The sequence below is a fragment of the Protopterus annectens genome, chromosome 5.part0 (assembly GCF_019279795.1).
Source record: "Protopterus annectens isolate FY-2018-M chromosome 5.part0, PAN1.0, whole genome shotgun sequence".
NCBI classification, from domain to species: domain Eukaryota; kingdom Metazoa; phylum Chordata; order Ceratodontiformes; family Protopteridae; genus Protopterus; species Protopterus annectens.
Genome location: NC_056735.1, coordinates 1,422,460,917 through 1,422,482,137, shown reverse-complemented (window position 1 = coordinate 1,422,482,137; position 21,221 = coordinate 1,422,460,917). Strand labels below are relative to the sequence as shown.

The following is a 21,221-nucleotide window of genomic DNA, read 5'->3' as shown; positions in this document are numbered from 1 at the left end:
TCAGCCGGTTCCTGTGCCAGAAAGGGGCCTAGGATTTTATTCTCGCCTGTTCCTAGTACCGAAGAAGGGGAACACGTGGAGACCAATTTTGGATTTATCTATCCTCAACACTTATCTGGACATTCCCAAGTTCAAAATGTTGACGTTACAACAGCTTTTACCTCTGCTGGGCAAAGATCACTGGATGGTAACTTTAGATCTCAAGGAAGCTTACCTTCATGTGCCTATAAGACTAAGTTGCAGGAAGTATCTGCTTTTTTCGAGCTGGAAATTCACATTATCAATTCTCTGCATTGCCCTTTGGCTTATCTACTGCGCCCAGAGTATTCACAAAGGTTCTGGCTCCAGTGATAGCTTACTTCAGGCTAAAAGGAATTCAAATCTATCCTTACTTGGACGATTGCCTGATTCTGGCTCAAGAAAGGGAAGACCTTCTACAGCATTTGGAATATGTCATAGCAGTGCTAAGATGCCTAGGGTATTCTGTGAACGAAATAAAGTCCAGTCTAGTACCCTCTCAAGACATGTGCTTTCTGGGTGTGAGACTGAATACAGCAGCCCAGATGGCCTTTTTAACCCCGGACAAACAAAAGAATCTTTCCAGTTACTTCCATCAACTATCTCTTCAGTCCGGGCTGACTGCAAGGACAGTCCTTCAAGCCTTAGGGTTCATGGCATCTTGTATTCTGGTGCTTCCCAATGCCAAACTGCATATGAGGAAGCTACAATGGTATCTCAAAATGTATGGACACAGCACTGCCAGGATTTGGACACTGTCATTCAAATAATACCTTGCATTCAAAAGGAATTTTTGTGGTGGGCTCAGGAATGTCACCTAAACAAGGGACTCTCTGTGACCCGGCCAGAGGCGAGTCAAATTCTAACGACAGATGCCTCAGATATTGCTTGGGAGCTCATCTAAATGGAAAGTGGATACAAGACAAGTGGCCTGCCAGACTACAGCATCTACATATCAACATGAAGGAGATGTTAGCAGTCCAGTTTGCATTAATGGCTTTCAAGGAGTTACTTCTTCCAGGGCAGGTGTTGATTCTAACAGACAACACAACTGTCATGTGGTACATCAACAAACAAGGGGAACACATTCTTACCCATTGTGCAGGCAAGCAATGATTTTATGGGAGACTGCGCTCAGCTTGCAACTAACTCTTCAGGCAAGGTTTCTGCCGGAGCACAGAACTCCTTAGCAGATGTGTTAAGCAGACAAATCATGGATCCCCACGAGTGGAAACTGGATCTTCATGTATTTCAAAAGTTGACAGTGTCCTGGGGAACTCCAGACATAGATCTGTTCGCTTCTCCACTAAACCACCAGCTGCCAAAGTTTTGCACAAAGAGGTTTCATCACACAGCTTGGAAAGTGGATGCTCTTTCTTTCAGTTGGAAAAATCTTCATGTGTATGCTTTCCACCTCTGCCTCTTCTTCCAAAGGTGCTTCTAAAGGTCAGACAAGACAAGCCAAGGATGATTTTAATAGCTCCAGATTGGCCTCAGCAGCACTGGTACCCATTACTGAGGAGTCTGGTAAAGAAGCCTCCATGGCCTTTACCCTTGATTCCACATCTGTTGTCTCAGAAGGACGGTCGTCTGCTCAATGTCAAGCTTCACTCTCTTCATCTAACAGCCTGGCATATTCTGTTTTGAAAGACAGCAGGTCTCAACTTCCTCAACAAGTTTTAAATGTGATTATGGAAGCCAGAAGACCTAGTACAAGGAAAGTGTACGCAGAAAAATGGAAGAGATTTTTATTTTGGACTGCAGCAAAGAATTTGGAGATTTCGGAGCCTAATTTGAGTGTGGCTCTTCAATATCTTACTGAGTTATTGGACAAAGGTTTGTCTTTCTCTTCCATTAAGATTCATGCTGCAGCAATTTCAGCTCACTATGATTGTGACCCACCATTGTTTTCACATCCTTTGTTCAAGCAATTTCTTAGAGGGGCAAAGAATATAAGACCCCACGTAGAGCTCCTACTCCTGCTTGGGATCTCAATTTTGTGTTGGAGAAACTTACTCTACAACCTTTTGAGCCTGCAGCTACTGCTGAACTGAAATACTTGTCATGGAAGACTGCTTTTTGTTGGCCATTACTTCTGCAAGAAGGGTTTCTGAGTTACAGGCCCTTATGGCGGTTGAGCCTTTTTTGATTTTTCATAAGGATAGGGTATCATTACGTACTAATCCTTCCTTTATGCCTAAAGTGGTTTCTAGCGTGGCTTTAAACCAAACTATTCATTTGCCTACGTTTATGCAGATCCCCAAAATAAAGGGGAAAAGATTTTGCACACTTTAGATGTACACAGGCAATTGCGTTATTATTTGAGCAGGACTAAGGATTTTAGGCAGTCTCAGCAGTTGTTTGTTTCTTTTGCTTTGAGTTCTCAGGGCAAGCCTGTGTCAAAACAAACTATTTCTAGGTGGATTGGGTTTTGCATTGCATTTTGTTATTCCCATCATGGCAAGGAGATTCCAGCTGGGATTAGGCCTCATTCCACTAGGGCTACTGCCACTTCAACAGCATTTCTAAGTTTGGTGGCAACTAAGGATATTTTGGAGGCAGCTACTTGGAGTTCAGTGCATACTTTCTCTAAGCATTACCACCTTCCTCTCTACTCTAAATCTAGGGCTGGTTTTGCCACAGCTATTTTGCAAGGCATGTTGACAGCTCCTGCTTCTTTATGATTTGCCAGCCTCCCTTACCTCTGCTTTGGGATTCTACCCAATGGTTAGGACTGCAGCAATGTGGAATGAAGAACATAGTACAGTTTTGTACCTACCATAAATGTAGATGTTCGAGGATCCACATTGCTGCAGTCCAATTTACCCTCCCTCCTTCCCTCTGTGTTTAGGGGTGGTTGTGTAGGTGAGGTTATATTCTGCTAATTTTGTATATTTTGTATATATATATATTTTGGTGCAGGTATGTTTGGAGTTTTTGGTTTTTGGCCTTATCTTTTCAGGGTCTTCTGACATCTGGGGCAAGAAAAGACTGAGGATATGACGTCGGTCATGCGCATTAGTATCCTGACGTACTGACGTCAGTCTAATGCGCCCTGACCGACGTCAGCCATATACTTTGGTATTCGGGCCGACTGGACAGCGGACTACCCAATGGTTAGGACTGCAGCAATGTGGATCCTCGAACATCTACATTTATGGTAGGTACAAAACTGTACTTTTTCCCAGGTTGCATATTAGGCACAAAGAATGTGCAGGCCTTCCTGCCCCAGGAGAAGACGCAGACCCTCAGAACTTAGTCTTTGTTACTTCTCCAGCCTTGCTCTGCATTGAGATTGTCAGAGCAGTAGTTTACATGGCAGCAACCATCCCTATGCTTCCACTTGCCAGGCCACATATGAGAAAAAAACAGTGGAACCTGAAAAATGTATTGTCCCAACACTGTCACCCCTGGACACACCACTTTCTCATGCCTTGTTTCAAGAGGGAGATCCTTTGGTGGGTGGCACAGGTGAACCTCAGTTCAGACCTGCCTCTTCAAGGTGCAGACTCCAAGTTAAGAATTATGGCTCAACTCCTCCGAGGCTTGAGGATCATTGATGGGGACTCAGAAAATCCACGGTTGTTGGCAAACCAACCTCAAGGCAGAGCACATCATCCTGAAAGAGATGAGAGCGGTCATTCAGGCCTTACAAGTAGTCTTCCATCTCTGGAAACCAGAACCTCAAAGTATTCAGACAATATAAGAGGGATGTGGTACATAAGGCAGGGGTGACAAGATCTTGCCAATTTTACAGGTTGGCTTCAATTGCTTTGGACCTGGCCATCAGGGTGAACATACCCCTTCAAGCAGATGTTCTTCGTGTTTCATTGTTGCAGTCATCATATTTGGGTGATCCCTGCTAGGGTAGCCCTCAGTAGGCCTGAATACCAGAGGCTTAGTATTTCTGCGTTGGTTGCTGTGGGTCCAGGACTGATGTCAGGTCGTCACTGGTATAAAATCAGGCAGCCGACACCAGTTCGCATGAGTGCTAGTCGGCTGCTACCCGAGGTTTTTGTTTCCGAATTGAAGTTGAAGTCTTCTAAAGCTAAGTACCCCATTGGGGATCCTTTTTTCTTGCTCTAACCAATGTCAGACAAAGTTAGCAATTGTCTCGCCTGTGGAAAGCAAATACCACACCGAGACTTTCATTCTTAATGCGTCTCTTGTTTAGGCCCAGACCACGACATCCCCCTGCTGTCACTTTTGTGATTTGTTCAACACCAGAACTATATGTTGTCAGGCCCTTATTGTAGCTAGATATTTTTGCTCTCAGCCCTCGAATTCCGATATGGCTTCAGTAAATCATCTGACAACAGATCTTCCGAAAAAATGTAAGGATAACGACCTAGACCGCACAGGTCCGAGACTGCCTATGATGCTTCTGTTAAGCTAGCATCAGTTCTCCGGTCCTCAGTGAGGTGCTTTTGCAGCCCCTGATTCCCACTTCTCTGGATTCGCAGGCCGCTACTGAGACCCTTTTGGAGTCTGGTATGCCACGAGACTCTTCTTCAACTAAGGATCCTGCTGATGTCTCTACCTTGGATGGGTCTGACTTCGCACTACCGATACTCTACACAGACCGACAACTTCTTTCGCGTCTGCAGTTCTTTTGAAAGCTTCCGAGTTTCTAAGGCCCGGGGTACGAACCACACCCAAAAAAAACTGATGACCCAAGCTCCGGCACCTGCATCCTTGCCTCAGTCTCAAATGCTTAAAATGGCAGAAGACCTTATAATGCTTATCAGGGGAAGCCATGCTACCCCTTCCAAAAGAAAGTGACTTGTTCCCAGTAGTTTTATCTGAACAGGAGTTTGATGACTCTGATGCATCTGCATATGAAGATATACAAACCTCTCTGCTTATGAGGATTCTGATGCAGAGGAATCCATCCCTTCAGCCTCTCCACCCAAGGACTTTTCCTTTGGGGAAAACCCTACCTTAAGGGAGCATTTCCAATGGAAATGTCAGGACTATCCTCAGTCAAAAAAGAGACTCCGGAATTCTTAGATCTTCCACATCACAGACCTCTAGCCATTCCTCCTGTCCTGGATGTTGTGGATGATGTTTTTATGGAATCCAGTCTGACACCTGACTCCCTCCCTCCTGCTTGCAGGAAACCTGACCGGTACTATAGAGTCCCTGACTCTCACAAATTTCTTTTCAAAAATCCTACTGCTGACCCTGAGGTCATCTCTCAAGGACCTAAAGGAATCAAAGCAACTTCAGCTAAGAATCCCACATCCTCAGATATGGGATTTCCGAGCATTAGATGGGGTAAAAAAGTATACACCTCTGCTACTTTTGCTATTAAAGCATTAAATTGTCAGTTCCATGTGCTGAAATATCAGCAACATACCATGGAACTCCTCAAAAAATATCTTCTTTCCCTGCTTGTGCAGAAAATAGAGTTACAAGAGTTAATGCATTCTGCAAGTCAAGTAACTAAGCACACCTTATGTGGTTTTGATGCCCTAGAAGCATCTTGCAGGGCAGCAGTCACTGGTTCTGTCCTTAGAAGGCATGCTTGGCTTAAGGAACAGCCCTTTCCAGAGATCGTCAAATCCAAATTATTGGATGCACCCTTGCACAAAGACAACTTATTTGGTACCAAGGCAGGAGAGGTCTTAAAAAAGATGAAAGAAAAAGCTAAATCTATGCAGACAGACTTCTTACAGGTCTAGCCACTGAGGTTCAGTAGGCATTGCCCCTCCAAGCAGTGGTCCTTTCCTGCCCCCTCCAGGTGAGCTCAGCCCAGACCCAGGGGAAGCAGGCTCCCCAGACAGCCCCAGAGAATGCAGAGATCTAAGCAATGGAGTTCCTCCTCTTCAAAACCAGGCAGTGCAAAGCCCCCCACCCCCTTATGGTAAAAACTCACAATGACTTTACACTTCCACCCCCTCTCTCTGCCCACCTGCTCTTGCCCTTAGGAGGAAAACTCCCCTTCCATACAAGCAACTGGGCCACCATTAACCAACAAATAACTTAAACAAACTTAGAACTTAAACAGCGTGAAAGAAACCAATAAAAACCAAGCAGATACGGTAATTATAGAAAAACAATTTTACTCTTAGCGCTTTCAGTAAAACCAATGCTTCACCTTCTTCAGGTTTTTATTGGTTTCTTTCACGCTGTTTAAGTTCAAACTGGGCCACCATTACCAACGACCACTGGATCCTCAACATAGTGTCCCAGTGATGCAAATTTTATTTCCACACTCTGCCAACAACAAAAGGGTTCCCAGGTCTTCCCCCAAACCAGTGGGCAGAGGCTAAAAAGCAAGTCCTTTCCCTGCTCTCTCTGAGGGCAATATAGCATGTTCCTGCAGAACAGATAGGTCAAGGTTTCTACTCCAGACTCTTCCCAGTACCCAGAAGAGAGGGCACATGGTGCCCCATCCTCAATCTATCTATTCTGAGCACCTTTCTGGTTATACCAAAATTCAAAATGCTCACCCTCCAGCAGCTTCTTCCTATGCTTTCCAAGGATGCTTGGTTAGCCACCCTAGACCTAAAAAAGCCTACCTACAGATCCCAGTCAGGAAATCATGCAGGAATTTACCTACGTTTCAGGACAGGATCACTGCACTTTCAGTTTTCTGCGCTACCCTTTGGCTTATCCACTGCTCCTAGAGTTTTCACAAAATGCCTGGCTCCCGCCATTGCTCTTTGCAGACAAAGAAATATTCAAATTTACCCATACTTGGATGACTGCCTGGTTCAGGCAGGCAGACAGGAAAAGCTGCTAAAGTATCTGACCTTTGTAAAGGACCTACTGACCTCCCTGGGGTGTACTATCAATGAAAAGAAATCCAAACTAGTATCCACACAAACAATTGTATTCCTGGGAGCAAGCCTGGACACAGCGTCTCAGATGGCATTCCTTACACCAGAAAAACAATCCTACCTGACAGCCTACTTCTCTCAACTAGCCACCAGTATCCAGTTATCCACAAGGAAAATCCTGCAAGCTCTAGGGTTCATGGCTTCTTGCATTCTACTCATTTCATATGCCAGATTGCATATGAGGAAACTACAGTGGTACCTAAAAAGCCTTTGGTGTCAGCACTCTCAAGACCTGGAAACTCTTATACCAATGATACCTTGTCTAAGGAATGATTTTCTTCGGTGGGCAGCAGCATGCTACCACAACAAGGGACTTCCCTTCTCACAGCCCCACGCTGCCCAGACCATCACCACAGACACATCAGACTATATGCCTGGGGTGCACATATGGACAGCAGGTGCATTCAGGGCCAATGGAGCCCAAATCAAATAGATCTGCACATCAACCGAAAAGAGATGTTAGCTTTTCAGCACACCCTGACAGCTTTCAGACCCCCTACTCTCCCCGGGGCCTGTAGGTGGTGTGGTATATCAGCAAGCAAGGAGGGATTCTCTCATCCTCTGTGCAGGCTCGCCATGACCCTCTGGCTCACTGCCTCAGCCATGCAACTACACCTGTTAGCACAATTCCTGCCAGACTCTTTAAACTCTCTGGAAGACAACTTGAGCAGAAACCTGCTAGACCCACACAAGTGGCAGCTAGACCAAAGAACCTTCACCCTTGTAACCCAGAAATGGGGAACCCCAAAGGTCGACCTCTTTGCCTCCCACTCCAATCAGCAGCTCAGCAAATTCTGCAACAGGGAACCTCACAGCAAGGCCTGGAAAGTGGATGCTCTGTTCTTCCAGTGGGAAAACCTCTCTGTCTATGCATTTCCCCTCTACCACTCATTTCAAGGGTACTGCTCAAAATAAGGGAGGAAAAACCGAAGACAAGCCTGATTGCCCCAGATTGGCCATGCTAGCACTGGTACCCACTGCTGCGCAGCCTGTCACCCCTGCTACCATGGCACCTACCTCAGATCCCAACACTCCTGACCTAGAGGAATGGAAAATTCGTGCATCTCCAATTGCAGGCCCTCAATCTGGCGGCCTGGCTTATTCCCTGACCTCTCCTCAAGCTGCCAGTCTAAGCAAACAAGTTATAGATGTTATACATGAGGCCAGACACCCCAGCACTAGAAAGGTTTATGCTGACAAGTGGAAAAGGTTTTGCACCTGGATCCAGGATAAGGGAGATGGCATGGCACAGCACTCCCCACCTATCATCCTGGATTACCTGACAGACCAACTACACAGGGGTCTGTCCTTGTCTTCTATTAAAATTCATGCCTCTGCCATCTCTGCTCATTTCAGCACAGAGCCACCTCTTTTTTCACACCCACTCATCAGACAGTTCCTAAGAGGGGATAACAACTTGAGGCCACCCAGAAGAGCTCCTACCCTAGCTTGGGACCTAAACTTTGTGTTGGAAAAGTTCACCCTGCACCTCATTTGAACCTGCAGCTTCAGCAGAGTTAAAGTCTGTCTTGGAAGGCAGCATTGCTTCTGGCCATCACTTCAGCTGGAAGAGTATCAGAGCTACAAGCACTTATGGCTGTAGAGCCTTTCATCATTTTCCATGCTGACAGGGTCTCTCTCAGGACTAACCCATTCCTTCATGCCAAAAGTGGTGCCCAGTGTGGCTCTCAACCAATCCATTCATTTGCCCACCTTTTTCCCTAACCCACAAAACAAGGGGGAAAGGATTCTGCACTCTCTAGATGTGCACAGACAACTCAGTTTCTACCTAGACAGGACTAAATCTTTTAGAAAAAACTGATCAATTGCTAGTCAGCTTCACTGCAGGAGCAGAGGGCAAGGCCATATCCAAACAAACAATTTCCAAATGGATAGCACACTGCATCCATTTCTGCTACAAACAGCATGTAAAACCTCCCACCAAGGGGGTCAGGACACATTCCACCAGAGCAACCTCCACCTCTGCAGCTTTCCTCAGAGGGGTCCCCACCAGGGACATCCTGGAGGCTGCAGCATGGACATCTGTTCATACCTTCACCAAGCATTACCAGCCTATCTTCTCCAAATCCAGGGCAAGCTTTGCCACTGCAATCTTGCAGGGCATCCTAGCCAGCTCCCAGTCTTCTTGACTGCCTCCACCCTTTTCTTCAGCTTTTGGTATCAACCCAAATGTGATGACTGCAACAGTGAAACACAAAGAACATAGTACAGTTGTGTACACTTATGTAGATGTTCAAGTGTATTCACTGTTGCAGTCCTGGTTTCCCTTGCTCCATCCCCCCCCCCTTGTCCTTCTCTTTCTCTCTCTCTCCCGCCTTACAAGGAATTTTTAGTATTTACTTTCTACTGGTGGTATGCTTCCACCATAACCTAGCTCCCTATTGGAAGCTCCTGACAGGGCAAGAAAAACTGATGTAATGGTGTCGGCTGCCTGATTTTATACCACTGACGACCTGACATCAGTCCTGGAGTGACAGCAACTGACACAGAAATACTAAGCCTCTTGTATTCGCTCCGATTGAGGTCTACCCTGGCAGGGATAACCGAAATGTGATGACTGCAACATTGAATACACTCTAATATGTACATTTATGGTAAGTGTACACAACTGTACTTTTACATTCCCACCCAGAACAGTGTCCGGGCACACTTCTTTAACAGGTCATCAAAGATCCTCACAAATTGTTTCTCAACAAGCAGGTCTTTCTTGATGTAGTCCACAGGTGGTGCACACCAGAGATGGACTTATTTTCCTTGAAGAGTAACAAAGCTTCTCCCTCTTTTCTGCACAAGGATTCCTTATCCCCAGACTTGGAGGACAGATGCCTTGTTTTTTCTGTGGACAGTAGGATTTCTTTATGCCTTTATTCCACTTCTGCTACCAAAATATTACTAAAATCCAAAAAGAAAAAAAACAAGAATTTTACTGGTGACTCCTTTTTGGCCAGGACAGCATTTGTTCACCCCCTTCATTATCTTTTGGCCAGAGGCAGTCACCACAGTCTACCCCATAAGTGAACCTGATCAGACAGCAAAATGGTTAATTTCTTAACCCTAACCTATAATCCCTCAACCTAACACTAAAGATGATAGGATTACGATCCTTTCCAGACAGTATTTTGAGGACATGCTTCAGCCTCTTCAGGAGAAAATTAGTCCCACTACCTAAAAATCCTACATAGTAAATGGAAGAGATGTTCAGTCTGGTGTCAAGCTGAAATTCTGAATCCCATAAATGTGGGGTTCCTCTTATTTTATTTTGTGTGAGTTTGAGAGGAGGTTTAGCATGTTTCTACTAAAGCCCATCTTTCTGCCATCTCAGCATGCCTTCCCCTTAATCTTCCTGTTATATCCAGGCTTGAGGTCAGACATTTTTTAGAGAGGAATCTGCACATAAGCCCTCCAGGAAAACATGGTATTTCAACTATGTTGGAACTTCTCACTCTGTTTCCCTTTTAGCCAGCTGCTTCTTCCTTTCTAAACGTTGAGAAACTATTTTATTTGTAGCTGTCACTTCTGTTAGGTGTGTCCCAGAACTTCAAGCACTCATGCCTACTCCCTTTCTTATATTCCATAAGGACAGAGTAGCACTGAGGGTCGCGTCCCTCTTTCATTCCTAAACTGGTTGAGATGTCACTCAGTTGGGCCATTAACCTGCCCACCTCCTTTCCCAACCCTTAGAACAGAAGACAAAGAATTCTACATTCCCTGAATGTGCACAGTCAGCTCAAATTTTACCTTGAGAAGACTGAGTCTGTTTGCAAATTAGATCAACTGTTTTTCTTTCATTGACTCGTAAGCTGAGCCAGCCAGTATTCAAACAGAATATTGCTAGCCAGATTTTTAGGTCCATTTGTTTTTCCTGCACTTACCATTCCAAAACTCCTTGCTCGTTCTCCCAAATGTCCATTCTACTAGAGCAGTGGCTTCTTCTGGAGCTTTCTACAAAGGGTTAAATTCCAGAACAATCCTGGAAGCAACTACCTGGTCATCAGTATACAGTTTCACTAAGCAGTACAGAATAGATGCTTTTTCAAAGTCCAGAGCTGCCTTCGCCAGGTTAGTTATTGCTGGCCTTTTAGACGATTCACATTTCTCAACTGTCCATCCTTTTACTCCGTTAAGATTTATGAATCACCCATCTGTTTGGAATATTTGCAGTGATTTCAGTCAGGACATGATACACTTGTGTAAGAACTTACAACAGTAGATTTCCTACTGATCACTTTTACAGTAGTCCTTCTCCCCTACCTTCCCCCTTCTTTTCATCTATATCTTTACTGTTTTATTTTTTTTCTCTGCTGCCCTGTCTGGCAGCCTCCACAACTGAGATGGACCCTTCTTATCTCTTTCTTTTTCACTCCTAGCTGGCTTCTTTCTTCCCATATGTCTTCAGGCTGTCAACTTAGAGATAGTCTGTGGAGTTATGCTCATACTTCTACTTATGTAACCCTCCACTTATGGACTGAGGTCATATATCAGAAGTATGGCTTCTAAAAGGTTTAGACCATGGTAACACCATCTGTTTGGAATACTGCAAAAATGATCAGTAAGACATCTGTCTTGATAAGTTCTTAGAAAACTGTACTTCCTTTAAGACGCAGACTATGCTGCATTTGCTGAATGCTATGCAGTGGGAGGAGAACAGCATCCTGGAGTTTACATGAGTCATTGCGTTTTCAACTTCTTGCTTTAGTTTTTGATTCATTCAGGACATTTGTAATACTGCAACCTAGAGTACTGCTTCATACTTTTATGAAACATTGTAGTTGTAGTTTGGAGGGCAAGTCCTTGTGTCTTCTTATTATGTGAGCCACTTAGCACCTCCCTTTTAAGTATTTAAGTTACCAGCTTTATAATCCTGTTTAACAATTTCCCTAAAGATTTGAAGCCCAGTGAGGAGACCATGTATTGTTTTTGTGGGTATTTTGTAGCATTACTTTCAGCCTAAGTTCTGGGGGACGACTTTACTCCTTTGTTTCTGTACTGCTTTTCAAGGAAGAAGTGAAGAGAAATGAGATGACCTTTCTTTGAAAGTCTGACAGTGGAAGGAACGGTGAAGAAGCGAGGTGGAGCCCCTGTGAAATCTGGAGAATTTTTTTGCAGGATTGCCCTTTATTGGTGAGAGCAGTGAGTTTTCTGGAAGAATGCACTGCTTAGTGTTACTGTTACGCATTTGGTACAACATGAGTAACAATTAAGGAGGCAGGGCAGTGAATACGATGACAGATGCCTGTGCAGTCCAGAAGAAAGACAAAAATAAATTGATTCAGGAAAAAAGTTTGCAGAATGCATTTCTTCAGTAATTTTAAATACTCTTCTTATAACTGTTAATTGTATTTTGATGAGAATGTTATTGCTTGAGTTTTAAGTTATTTCATAATCTCAGATTCTTTATGCAAGGCACATGCTGGTTCTGTGCTGGGAAAAGTTAGCTATAAATTCTGGCAAGTCATTTTTCTCCTCATTGACTTCATTCATGAGGTCATTAGCCTCCCTTCAGGTGAAAGAGTGAAACTATAATCCTCGTAATTTGAAAGTTCATTCATCAGAATTTTTAGCACAAGTCCATTTCATTTCCCAGCTGTAAAGTTTCTTGCTTCTGATTTTTTCTACAACAGAAAATTCTTTAGCTAAATTTGAAAGTAGTCCAGATGTTCTTCGTTTTCCATTGCTGCAGTCCTTACTATTGGGTATAGTCCGCATCCAGTCGGCCCGAATACCAGAGTATAAGGCTGACGTCGGTCAGGGCGCATTAGACTGACGTCAGTACGTCAGGGTACTAATGCGCATGACCGGCGTCACATCCTCAGTCTTTTTTGCCGCGTGGTCCGATGCAGAAGCAGTTTTGCGAGTGCAGGTTGGCGTTCTGAAATATTTCCGAAACCGGAGTTTCAGACCGAATCAGAGTTGGCTAAGTACCCCGTTGGGGAACATTTTGGTTTTTTCTTGCCTCAGTATTTAACCGGATGTCAGAAAAAGTGAATAACTGTATTTCTTGTGGGAAACAAATACCTCATAGGGATTACCATACATTGTGTATACCTTGTTTAGGGCCTGAGCACGACGTTGTTGGTTGCCGCTCTTGTGCTAGGTTTAACAAACGCACTATTAAGAGGAGGTTAGACTGTGCCAGATTAGTGTTTGGGAAGCGTTGTAATTATAAAATGCCGCCGGATGCTCCGCCGCTTCTTCAAGAAGCGCAAGGACAAAACAGCGAAGCCTAGGGTTGATGAACCGCAGTCCCGGACGTCGGTTCTTTAGGTGGCTCAGTGGAGCCAGAGGTTTTGCCAGGAGTTTCTATGGAGTCTCAGGCAGAAACTTTACTGTTACAGGATGTACCCTCTCAGGAGGCAGGCCAGGCTGAGGGGGCTTCTCAGGTAACTATTCTTCCCTCTCTTCCCACAGTAGTTAGAGCCTCTCCTTCTGTTGCCAAAACTTCTTTTAGAGGTAGGCCAACTTCAGCTTCTGTAGGGGCTTCTCCTAGCCTTTCGGGTTCTGTACCTAAGAAACATATGCTTAAAATGGCAGAAGATTTGATTACTATGATTAGAGGTTCTATGGGCCCTCCTGATAAGAGGCCTAGGGTGGAACCAGAGTTTGACAGTTTTGAACAGGGTTCAGGGGCTTCTGAGTCTTCTGGAAGATTTGCAGGAGTATCCTCATTATTCTGATTCTGATGTGGATGATGCCACTCCTTCGGCTTCTCCTCCTGAGGATTTTTCATTTTCAGAGACTCTGCATTCCATGAGGGAGCACTTTAAATGGGAAGGCCAGGATTACTCTGATTCCAGGAAGAGGCTTAGGGAATTCTTGTTTTTACCCCAGCATAGGCCCTTCGCTATACCTCCTGTGTTGAATGTGGTGGAAGATGTTTTTGCAGAGGCTTCCCTGAACCCTGATTCTTTGCCTCCTGCTCCTGTTAAACCTGATAGGTACTATAGGGTGCCCGAAGCTCATAAGTATTTGTTTAAGAGTCCTAGGGCGGACCCAGAAACTGTTTCTCAGGGGCCTAAAGGTGTTAAGGCCTCTGTGGTTAAAAATCCTGTTCCCACTGACAAAGAGGCAAGGGCGTTAGATAGGTGGGGTAAGAAAGTGTATACTTCTTCCACTCTAGCCATGAGAGCATTGAATTGTCAGTTTCACATGCTGAAATATCAAAATTATCTCCTTTCACAATTGAAATCTAAGGTGGATGCTTTGGCGGAAGGTATTGATTGTAAAGACTTGCTGGATTTAGTTTATGTGTCTGAACAAGTGGGCAAGCATTCTTTGCAATGTGGTTTTGATGCTGTGCAGGCCTCCTCGAGGGTGGCTGCCACTAGTTCTGTTCTTCGTAGGCATGCCTGGTTGAGGGATCAAAATTTGGCTGAGCATGTTAAGACAAGGATTTTGGATGCTCCTTTACAGTCGGATGTGTTGTTTGGTTCACCTGTGGAAGCAGTTTTAAAGAAAATGGAGGACAAAGCTAAGTCTATGCAAACTGTTAAAGATTTTTTGCAGGTACAGCCACCGAAGTTTAGTAGAAATTGGCCTGCTAAGGGGTGGACATATCCTGCTTATGATTCCCAGTCTAGGGGTAGGTCTAGACGTGGTAGGGGCAGGGCTCAAGGTTCTTTTAGGCCTAGAACTGGGAGTTCACCTGCTCAGACTTCTGGTGAGGGCAGGGGTCAGTCCTTTCGTAAACAGACCCAATGACCTGCCTTTTCAGCTGCCAGTAGATTCTCGTCTGGCAGCTCCTTTGGAAGGACGACTGTCTCTTTTCAAAGAAAATTGGGATTTAATTACTCAAGACAGATTTTATTTCCATTCCATGCCCCCTTTCAAAGGCATGCCAGACGTTCCTCCTCCACACAGAAAAGAGGCTCACAAGCAAGTTTCTCAGTTACTCCAAATGGGGGCCATTCAGCCAGTCCCTGTATCAGAAAGGGGCCTAGGATTTTATTCTCGCATGTTCCTAGTACCAAAGAAGGGGAACACGTGGAGACTGCTTTTGGATTTATCTCTCCTCAACACTTCTCTGGACATTCCCAAGTTCAAGATGTTGACATTACAACAGCTTTTACCCCTGCTGGGCAAAGATCACTGGATGGTAACTTTAGATCTCAAGGAAGCTTACCTTCATGTGCCTATCAGGCTAAGTTACAGGAAGTATCTGCGGTTTCAAGCTGGAGATTCTCATTATCAGTTCTCTGCATTGCCCTTTGGCTTATCTACTGCGCCCAGAGTATTCACAAAGGTTCTGGCTCCAGTGATAGCTTACTTCAGGCTACAAGGACTTCAAATCTATCCTTATTTAGACGACTGCCTGATTCTAGCTCCTCTAAATGGAAAGTGGATACAAGACAAGTGGCCTGCCAGACTACAGCATCTACATATCAACATGAAGGAGATGTTAGCAGTCCAGTTCGCATCACTGGCTTTCAAGGGGTTACTTCTTCCAGGGCAGGTGTTGATTCTAACAGACAACACAACTGTCATGTGGTACTTCAACAAACAAGGGGGAACACATTCTTATCCTCTATGCAGGCAAGCAATGATTTTATGGGAGACTGCGCTACGCTTGCACCTAACTCTTCAGGCAAGGTTTCTGCCAGGAGCACAGAACTCCTTAGCAGATGTGTTAAGCAGACAAATCATGGATCCCCACAAGTGGAAACTGGATCTTCATGTATTTCAGAAATTGACAGTGTCATGGGGAACTCCAGACATAGATCTGTTCGCTTCTCCACTAAACCACCAGCTGCCACAGTTTTGCACAAAGGGGTTTCATCACACAGCTTGGAAAGTGGATGCTCTGTCTTTCAGTTGGACAAACCTTCATGTGTATGCCTTTCCACCTCTGCCTCTTCTTCCAAAGGTACTGTTAAAGGTCAGACAGGACAGGCCAAGGATGATTTTGATAGCTCCAGATTGGCCTCGCCAACACTGGTACCCTCTACTACGGAGTCTGGTAAAGAAGCCTCCATGGCCTTAACCTTTGATTCCACATCTGTTATCCCAGCAGGACGGTCATCTGCTCAATGTCAAGCTTCACTCTCTTCATCTGACAGCCTGGCATATTCTGTGTTGAAACACAGCAGGCCTCAACTTCCTCAACAAGTTTTAAATGTGATTATGGAAGCTAGAAGACCTAGTACAAGGAAAGTGTACGCAGCAAAATGGAAGAGATTTTTATTTTGGAGTAAAGCAAAGAATTTGGAGATTTCTGAGCCTAATTTGAGTATGGCTCTTCAATATCTTACTGAGTTACTGGACAAGGGTCTGTCCTTCTCTTCCATTAAGATTCATGCTGCAGCAATCTCAGCTCACTATGATTGTGACCCACCATTGTTTTCGCATCCTTTGTTCAAGCAGTTTCTTAGAGGGGCAAAAATATAAGACCCCCGAGAGCTCCTACTCCTGCTTGGGATCTCAATTTTGTGTTGGAAAAACTTACTCTACAACCTTTTGAGCTCATGGCTACTGCTGAATTGAAATATTTGTCATGGAAGACTGCTTTTTGTTGGCTATTACTTCTGCAAGAAGGGTGTCTGAGTTGCAGGCCCTTATGGCAGTCGAGCCCTTTTGATTTTCCATAAGGATAGGGTATCATTACGCACTAATCCTTCCTTTATGCCTAAGGTGGTTTCTAGTGTGGCTTTAAACCAAACTATTCATTTGCCTACTTTTTATGCAGACCCCCAAAATAAAGGGGAAAAGATTTTGCATACTTTAGATGTACACAGGCAATTGTGTTATTACTTAAGCAGGACTAAGGATTTTAGGCAGTCTCAGCAGTTGTTTGTTTCTTTTGCTTTGAGTTCGCAGGGCAAGCCTGTGTCAAAACAAACTATTTCTAGGTGGATTGGCTTTTGCATTGCATTTTGTTATTCCCATCATGGCAAGGAGGTTCCAGCTGGGATTAGGCCTCATTCCACTAGGGCTACTGCCACTTCAACAGCATTTCTACGGGGTGGCAACTAAGGATATTTTGGAAGCAGCTACTTGGAGTTCAGTGCATACTTTCTCTAAGCATTATCACCTTCCTATCTACTCTAAGTCTAGGGCTGGTTTTGCCACAGCTGTTTTGCAAGGCATGTTGTCAGCTCCTGCTTCTTTATGATTTGCCAGCCTCCCTTACCTCTGCTTTGGGATTCTACCCAATAGTAAGGACTGCAGCAATGGAAAACGAAGAACATAGTACAGTTTTGTACCTACCATAAATGTAGATGTTCGAGGATTCCATTGCTGCAGTCCAATTTACCCTCCCTCCTTCCCCTCTGTGTTTAGGGGTGGTTGTGTAGGCGAGTTTACCTGCTTATATTTTTATATATATTGTTCATGTTTTGGTGCAGGTATTTTGGGCCTTGTCTTTTTAGGGTCTTCTGACATCTGGGGCAAGAAAAGACTGAGGATGTGACGCCGGTCATGCGCATTAGTACCCTGACGTACTGACGTCAGTCTAATGCGCCCTGACCGACGTCAGCCTTATACTCTGGTATTCGGGCCGACTGGATGCGGACTATACCCAATAGTAAGGACTGCAGCAATGGAATCCTCGAACATCTACATTTATGGTAGGTACAAAACTGTACTTTTTCTGTATATCTGCCTGTATACTGCTCGGCACAGAAGTGGAGAGAAATGCAGTTAGACATAGCTTGAGTGTATTTAACATAGTAAGGTACTGTATCAATTGCACTGCAGTAGGATTTTTGAATTTGTTTTGTCAAAGAATGTGCTATAGTATCACTGCACAATCTGCATTCCAGCCGTGGACATATTACATAACTTCCAAGGTACATTTTTGCTTGAAGTACTGGTATTTATTTAAGGAACGTACACCTTGTTAACATCTGTGTTACTGCCTTTTGGTGTATTGTACATACGTAGCCGAACTTTGGCCTATTTTCGGCTTGGCTATATGTTTTAGCTAACTTTCAGTTAAGCTTATTGTAATTGCTTTTTTATAGGCTGGTCTATAGTTTGCATACATACATTAGCATGCTTCTTGGAAGTAGTGAGCACCGTGGTAGTCCAATGAACCTCTCCAAGCTGTAACAATGTGGATCCTTCACAAAGTTCCTATTGATGTTATTCCTCCAGGTACACAGCAAAGGCAAAGCAGAAACCAAAACAGGAACCAAGTACTCCAACAGTTCAATGCTTGGAACAAATGAGTAAACTGTAGTATCATAAAACTTGTTCATTTATTAGTTAAAAATCATGAGCGTCTGGAGAAGCGGTGAGATAAGTCCCGCGAAAGCGCTCACGATTGAACTGTTGGAGTACTTGGTTCCTGTTTTGGTTTCTGCTTTGCCTTTGCTGTGTACCTGGAGGAATAACATCAATAGGAACTTTGTGAAGGATCCACATTGTTACAGCTTGGAGAGGTTCATTGGACTACCACGGTGCTCACTGCTTTCTTCCTTTTGGTTGTTGGGACTTAGTTCATGGTTTGGCTTATTAATGCTTCTTGGAAGTCCACCACACAATAGACTTCATGAAGATTTACAATATATTTGTATTCAGGCCGTCTTTTATCAGAAGACGGTGAAGAAACTGCTTTGAAGGAGACCATGCTGCTTTGGCCTTGTACTCCTGTTTTGCAAGCATATGTGTTTGTGTCCATATTAACACACAAAAGTATGGAGGATGGAGGCTTAAAGATTTATCAGAAGACAGTAAAGAAACTGCTTTGAAGGAGACCATGCTGCTTTGGCCTTGTACTTCTGTTTTGCATGCATATGTGCATGTGTATTTGTGTCCATATTTGCACACAAAGTATGGAGGCTTGTAGATTAATATGTTGTCTTCCTTTGATCTTTGTTTATTTTTGCTGTTTTGAAACTACGAAGACGGGTACTGCTTACATTTTTCAGGACAAGCTAATGTCAGAGTTACATGCTTCTGTCTTTGCAAAAGGGACCCACTGTTACAGCAAGCAATATAACCTATTGGACTAGCATTATAACTTATTGATCGTTATGAAACCATGATTTCTTTGATTCATTTTTTCCTTTCTTTTTTACCAGGAACCATTGGATTCTTTGCGTGCTTTTGGTTTGTCACCAAAATATACAGTGGGGTGAAAGTTGACGTTAAAGGCATCATTGAATTTGCACTTTTAAAAACGGATTACCATTGGTTAACATTTTAAAAATCCATCCTTAAAGAACTTTTTTTTTTTTAATTAGTGGTCAAGAGTGGTTTGGAAAGAAGAAAATCCCTTTAAACCCTATGAAAACAGCAAAAGCTTTACTGAACAATATGTTTACATTAAAGAATTTCATGTGAACATACAAGTACTTACATTTGTTTCAGTACACTGTTTTTGTGAAGCTGCTGATGAACAACACATTTAGGGTGTTAATTTGTAAGTAAGGTAGTTTATATTGTGTAGGGTCTACTTTTTCTGTCAGAGAAGTAACGTGCTAGTGACTTTAGTTTATCTTTGAAAATGGAGCAACTGATGTAAATTACGTTCGACACATTTTCATAGTGGGCTAAACAGTCTTTTTTTCTGTGAATCATTGGTATGGCAATTGTGAAGGAATATCCTTTAAACCGTTTTAATCTTCATTTTTTTTTTTTTTTCTACATGCATGTTGCCATCTAATTAAAACTTTCACATCTTTAGGAGCAGACATTTTTGCATCATTATTGGTTTACAGTGATTTATTTGCCTTTTAAACTATGTCCCTCTGAGTCTGTTGATTTATAAATTTATAAATATTTGTAAACCTTGTTAGAATGTCTGAGTTTGACCTTTTAGAAGTGCATGTGCTAAACTGAAAGTCGGATGGTATTAGAAGTAGATAGATGGGTGTTGGTGAAAACAGAGTTTTGAAAGTATAACCACTAGAATTCCAGATGTTTAGTGTTGCAGAGAGTTTATGATGCTGGTTCAGAAAAGCTTAATGTGAGGTAGTAAAGTAAAATGAAAATTTGGCTGTTCATGACAATGTATACCCAGGTGTTAAATTGAATTGTAACTGGAGACAGATACAGTTCATTCATGGGGTTTCTGAAGTTCAGAACTTTAACATAATGTGCAAGTTTTGGGCAGTGGCATTGCTTCAGGTTTTGCTGCAATATCAAAAGATTTGCAGTGCAGAAGATAGGTTCATAGGTTCATGGGTTCATACTAGGCTATCTGCCCTAGGGCATTTATAAGCCTAGCCAGAATGTTTTTGGCTTTCGCCACCCATTTTAAATTAATTTTGCTATGCCCTTTTTTGAGGTTAGTATACTGTGCCTCTGTCTAACAGTGACACAGAAGTGATACCCGGGGTAAACCTATGATCTCCCATCCACTCAAGATTCCTCTTGAAGAGAGTCAATGAGGGACTCTGCCTAACCTGGACTGGGATTTTATTCCAGAGTGAAGGGAGCCTCTGGGTTATGAATCTGCCCCTCCAGCATGTCCTATTTATTTTGGTGCTGAGGTTCAAGTCTCTCAAGCGTGTAGCTCGATGGGATTTGGATTTTCTGAGGTGCAGCATGTCTATTAATTCCAGGTTGGACATGGCTTTATACTTCAGACACAGATCGCCTCTGAACAGGCGGTATGCCACTGAGTAGAGCTGGAGTTTCTTTAACCGGGCAGCATATGGCATATGTTTGAGCCCTTTGATCCTCTTGGTGAGGTACTTTTGGGGTCTTTCCAGTTGCTGCAGGTGTCTGGTAAGGTACATCCCAAAAGGGGCATTGTACTCTATTATGGGCCTGATGAGGGATGAGTAAAGAGGCACGATGACCTCCCCTGATCTAGATGTGAATCCCTTCATGATTAGGTGGGCTATATAAAATGTTTTTCTAACCACTTTGGCCACGTGGTTGTCAAATGAGAGATTGCTATCAACTTGGGTCCCCAGGTCCCTAATTACTTCTTCCGTACTTAATGGATTACCACCTATGTGGTAATTTGTGGGCACTTTGTTTTTGCCAAAGGGGATGACTATACACTTTTTGGCGTTTAGCTTGAGGTCATGGCTCTGGCACCAGTTGTCTGATGTCCTTCAAGGGTGCATCTGCAGTCCTAACATATGGGTTGTCCTGCCTCAGGCAGCCCTTCGGTCGGCCGGATTCCAAAGTCTGGGTCTGGCCTCGGCTGATGTCGCACTTCACCCGACGTCATAGCTGCAGTCAATTGGGTATAAAGGCATCAGCCGACGCCATTTTCCTCAGTCTTTCTTGCCGCGTGACGCCCGAAGCAGAAGCTGTTCGCAAGTGCCGGTCGGTCAGAACCAGAGATTACTACTACCGAAGACTTCTAAAAAGCTAAGTACCCCGTTGGGGACTCTTTCTTGCCTCAGCTGATGTTAGAAAAAGTAAATAACTGTTTAACTTGTG

At 43.8% G+C, this 21,221-nt stretch overlaps 1 protein-coding gene across 1 annotated transcript in view; it reads left to right on the top strand.

Moving 5' to 3' along the window:
- The window catches only part of TM9SF2 (transmembrane 9 superfamily member 2), a 1,342,976-nt gene extending 1,323,362 nt beyond the window's left edge, over positions 1–19,614 (top strand). The window contains exon 18 of the mRNA XM_044071229.1: positions 18,902–19,614. Within this exon, the coding sequence (XP_043927164.1) occupies positions 18,902–18,958 (57 nt within the window). The 3' untranslated portion in view covers positions 18,959–19,614. The remainder of the gene's footprint in view (positions 1–18,901) is intronic.
- The last annotated feature ends 1,607 nt before the right edge of the window (positions 19,615–21,221 follow it).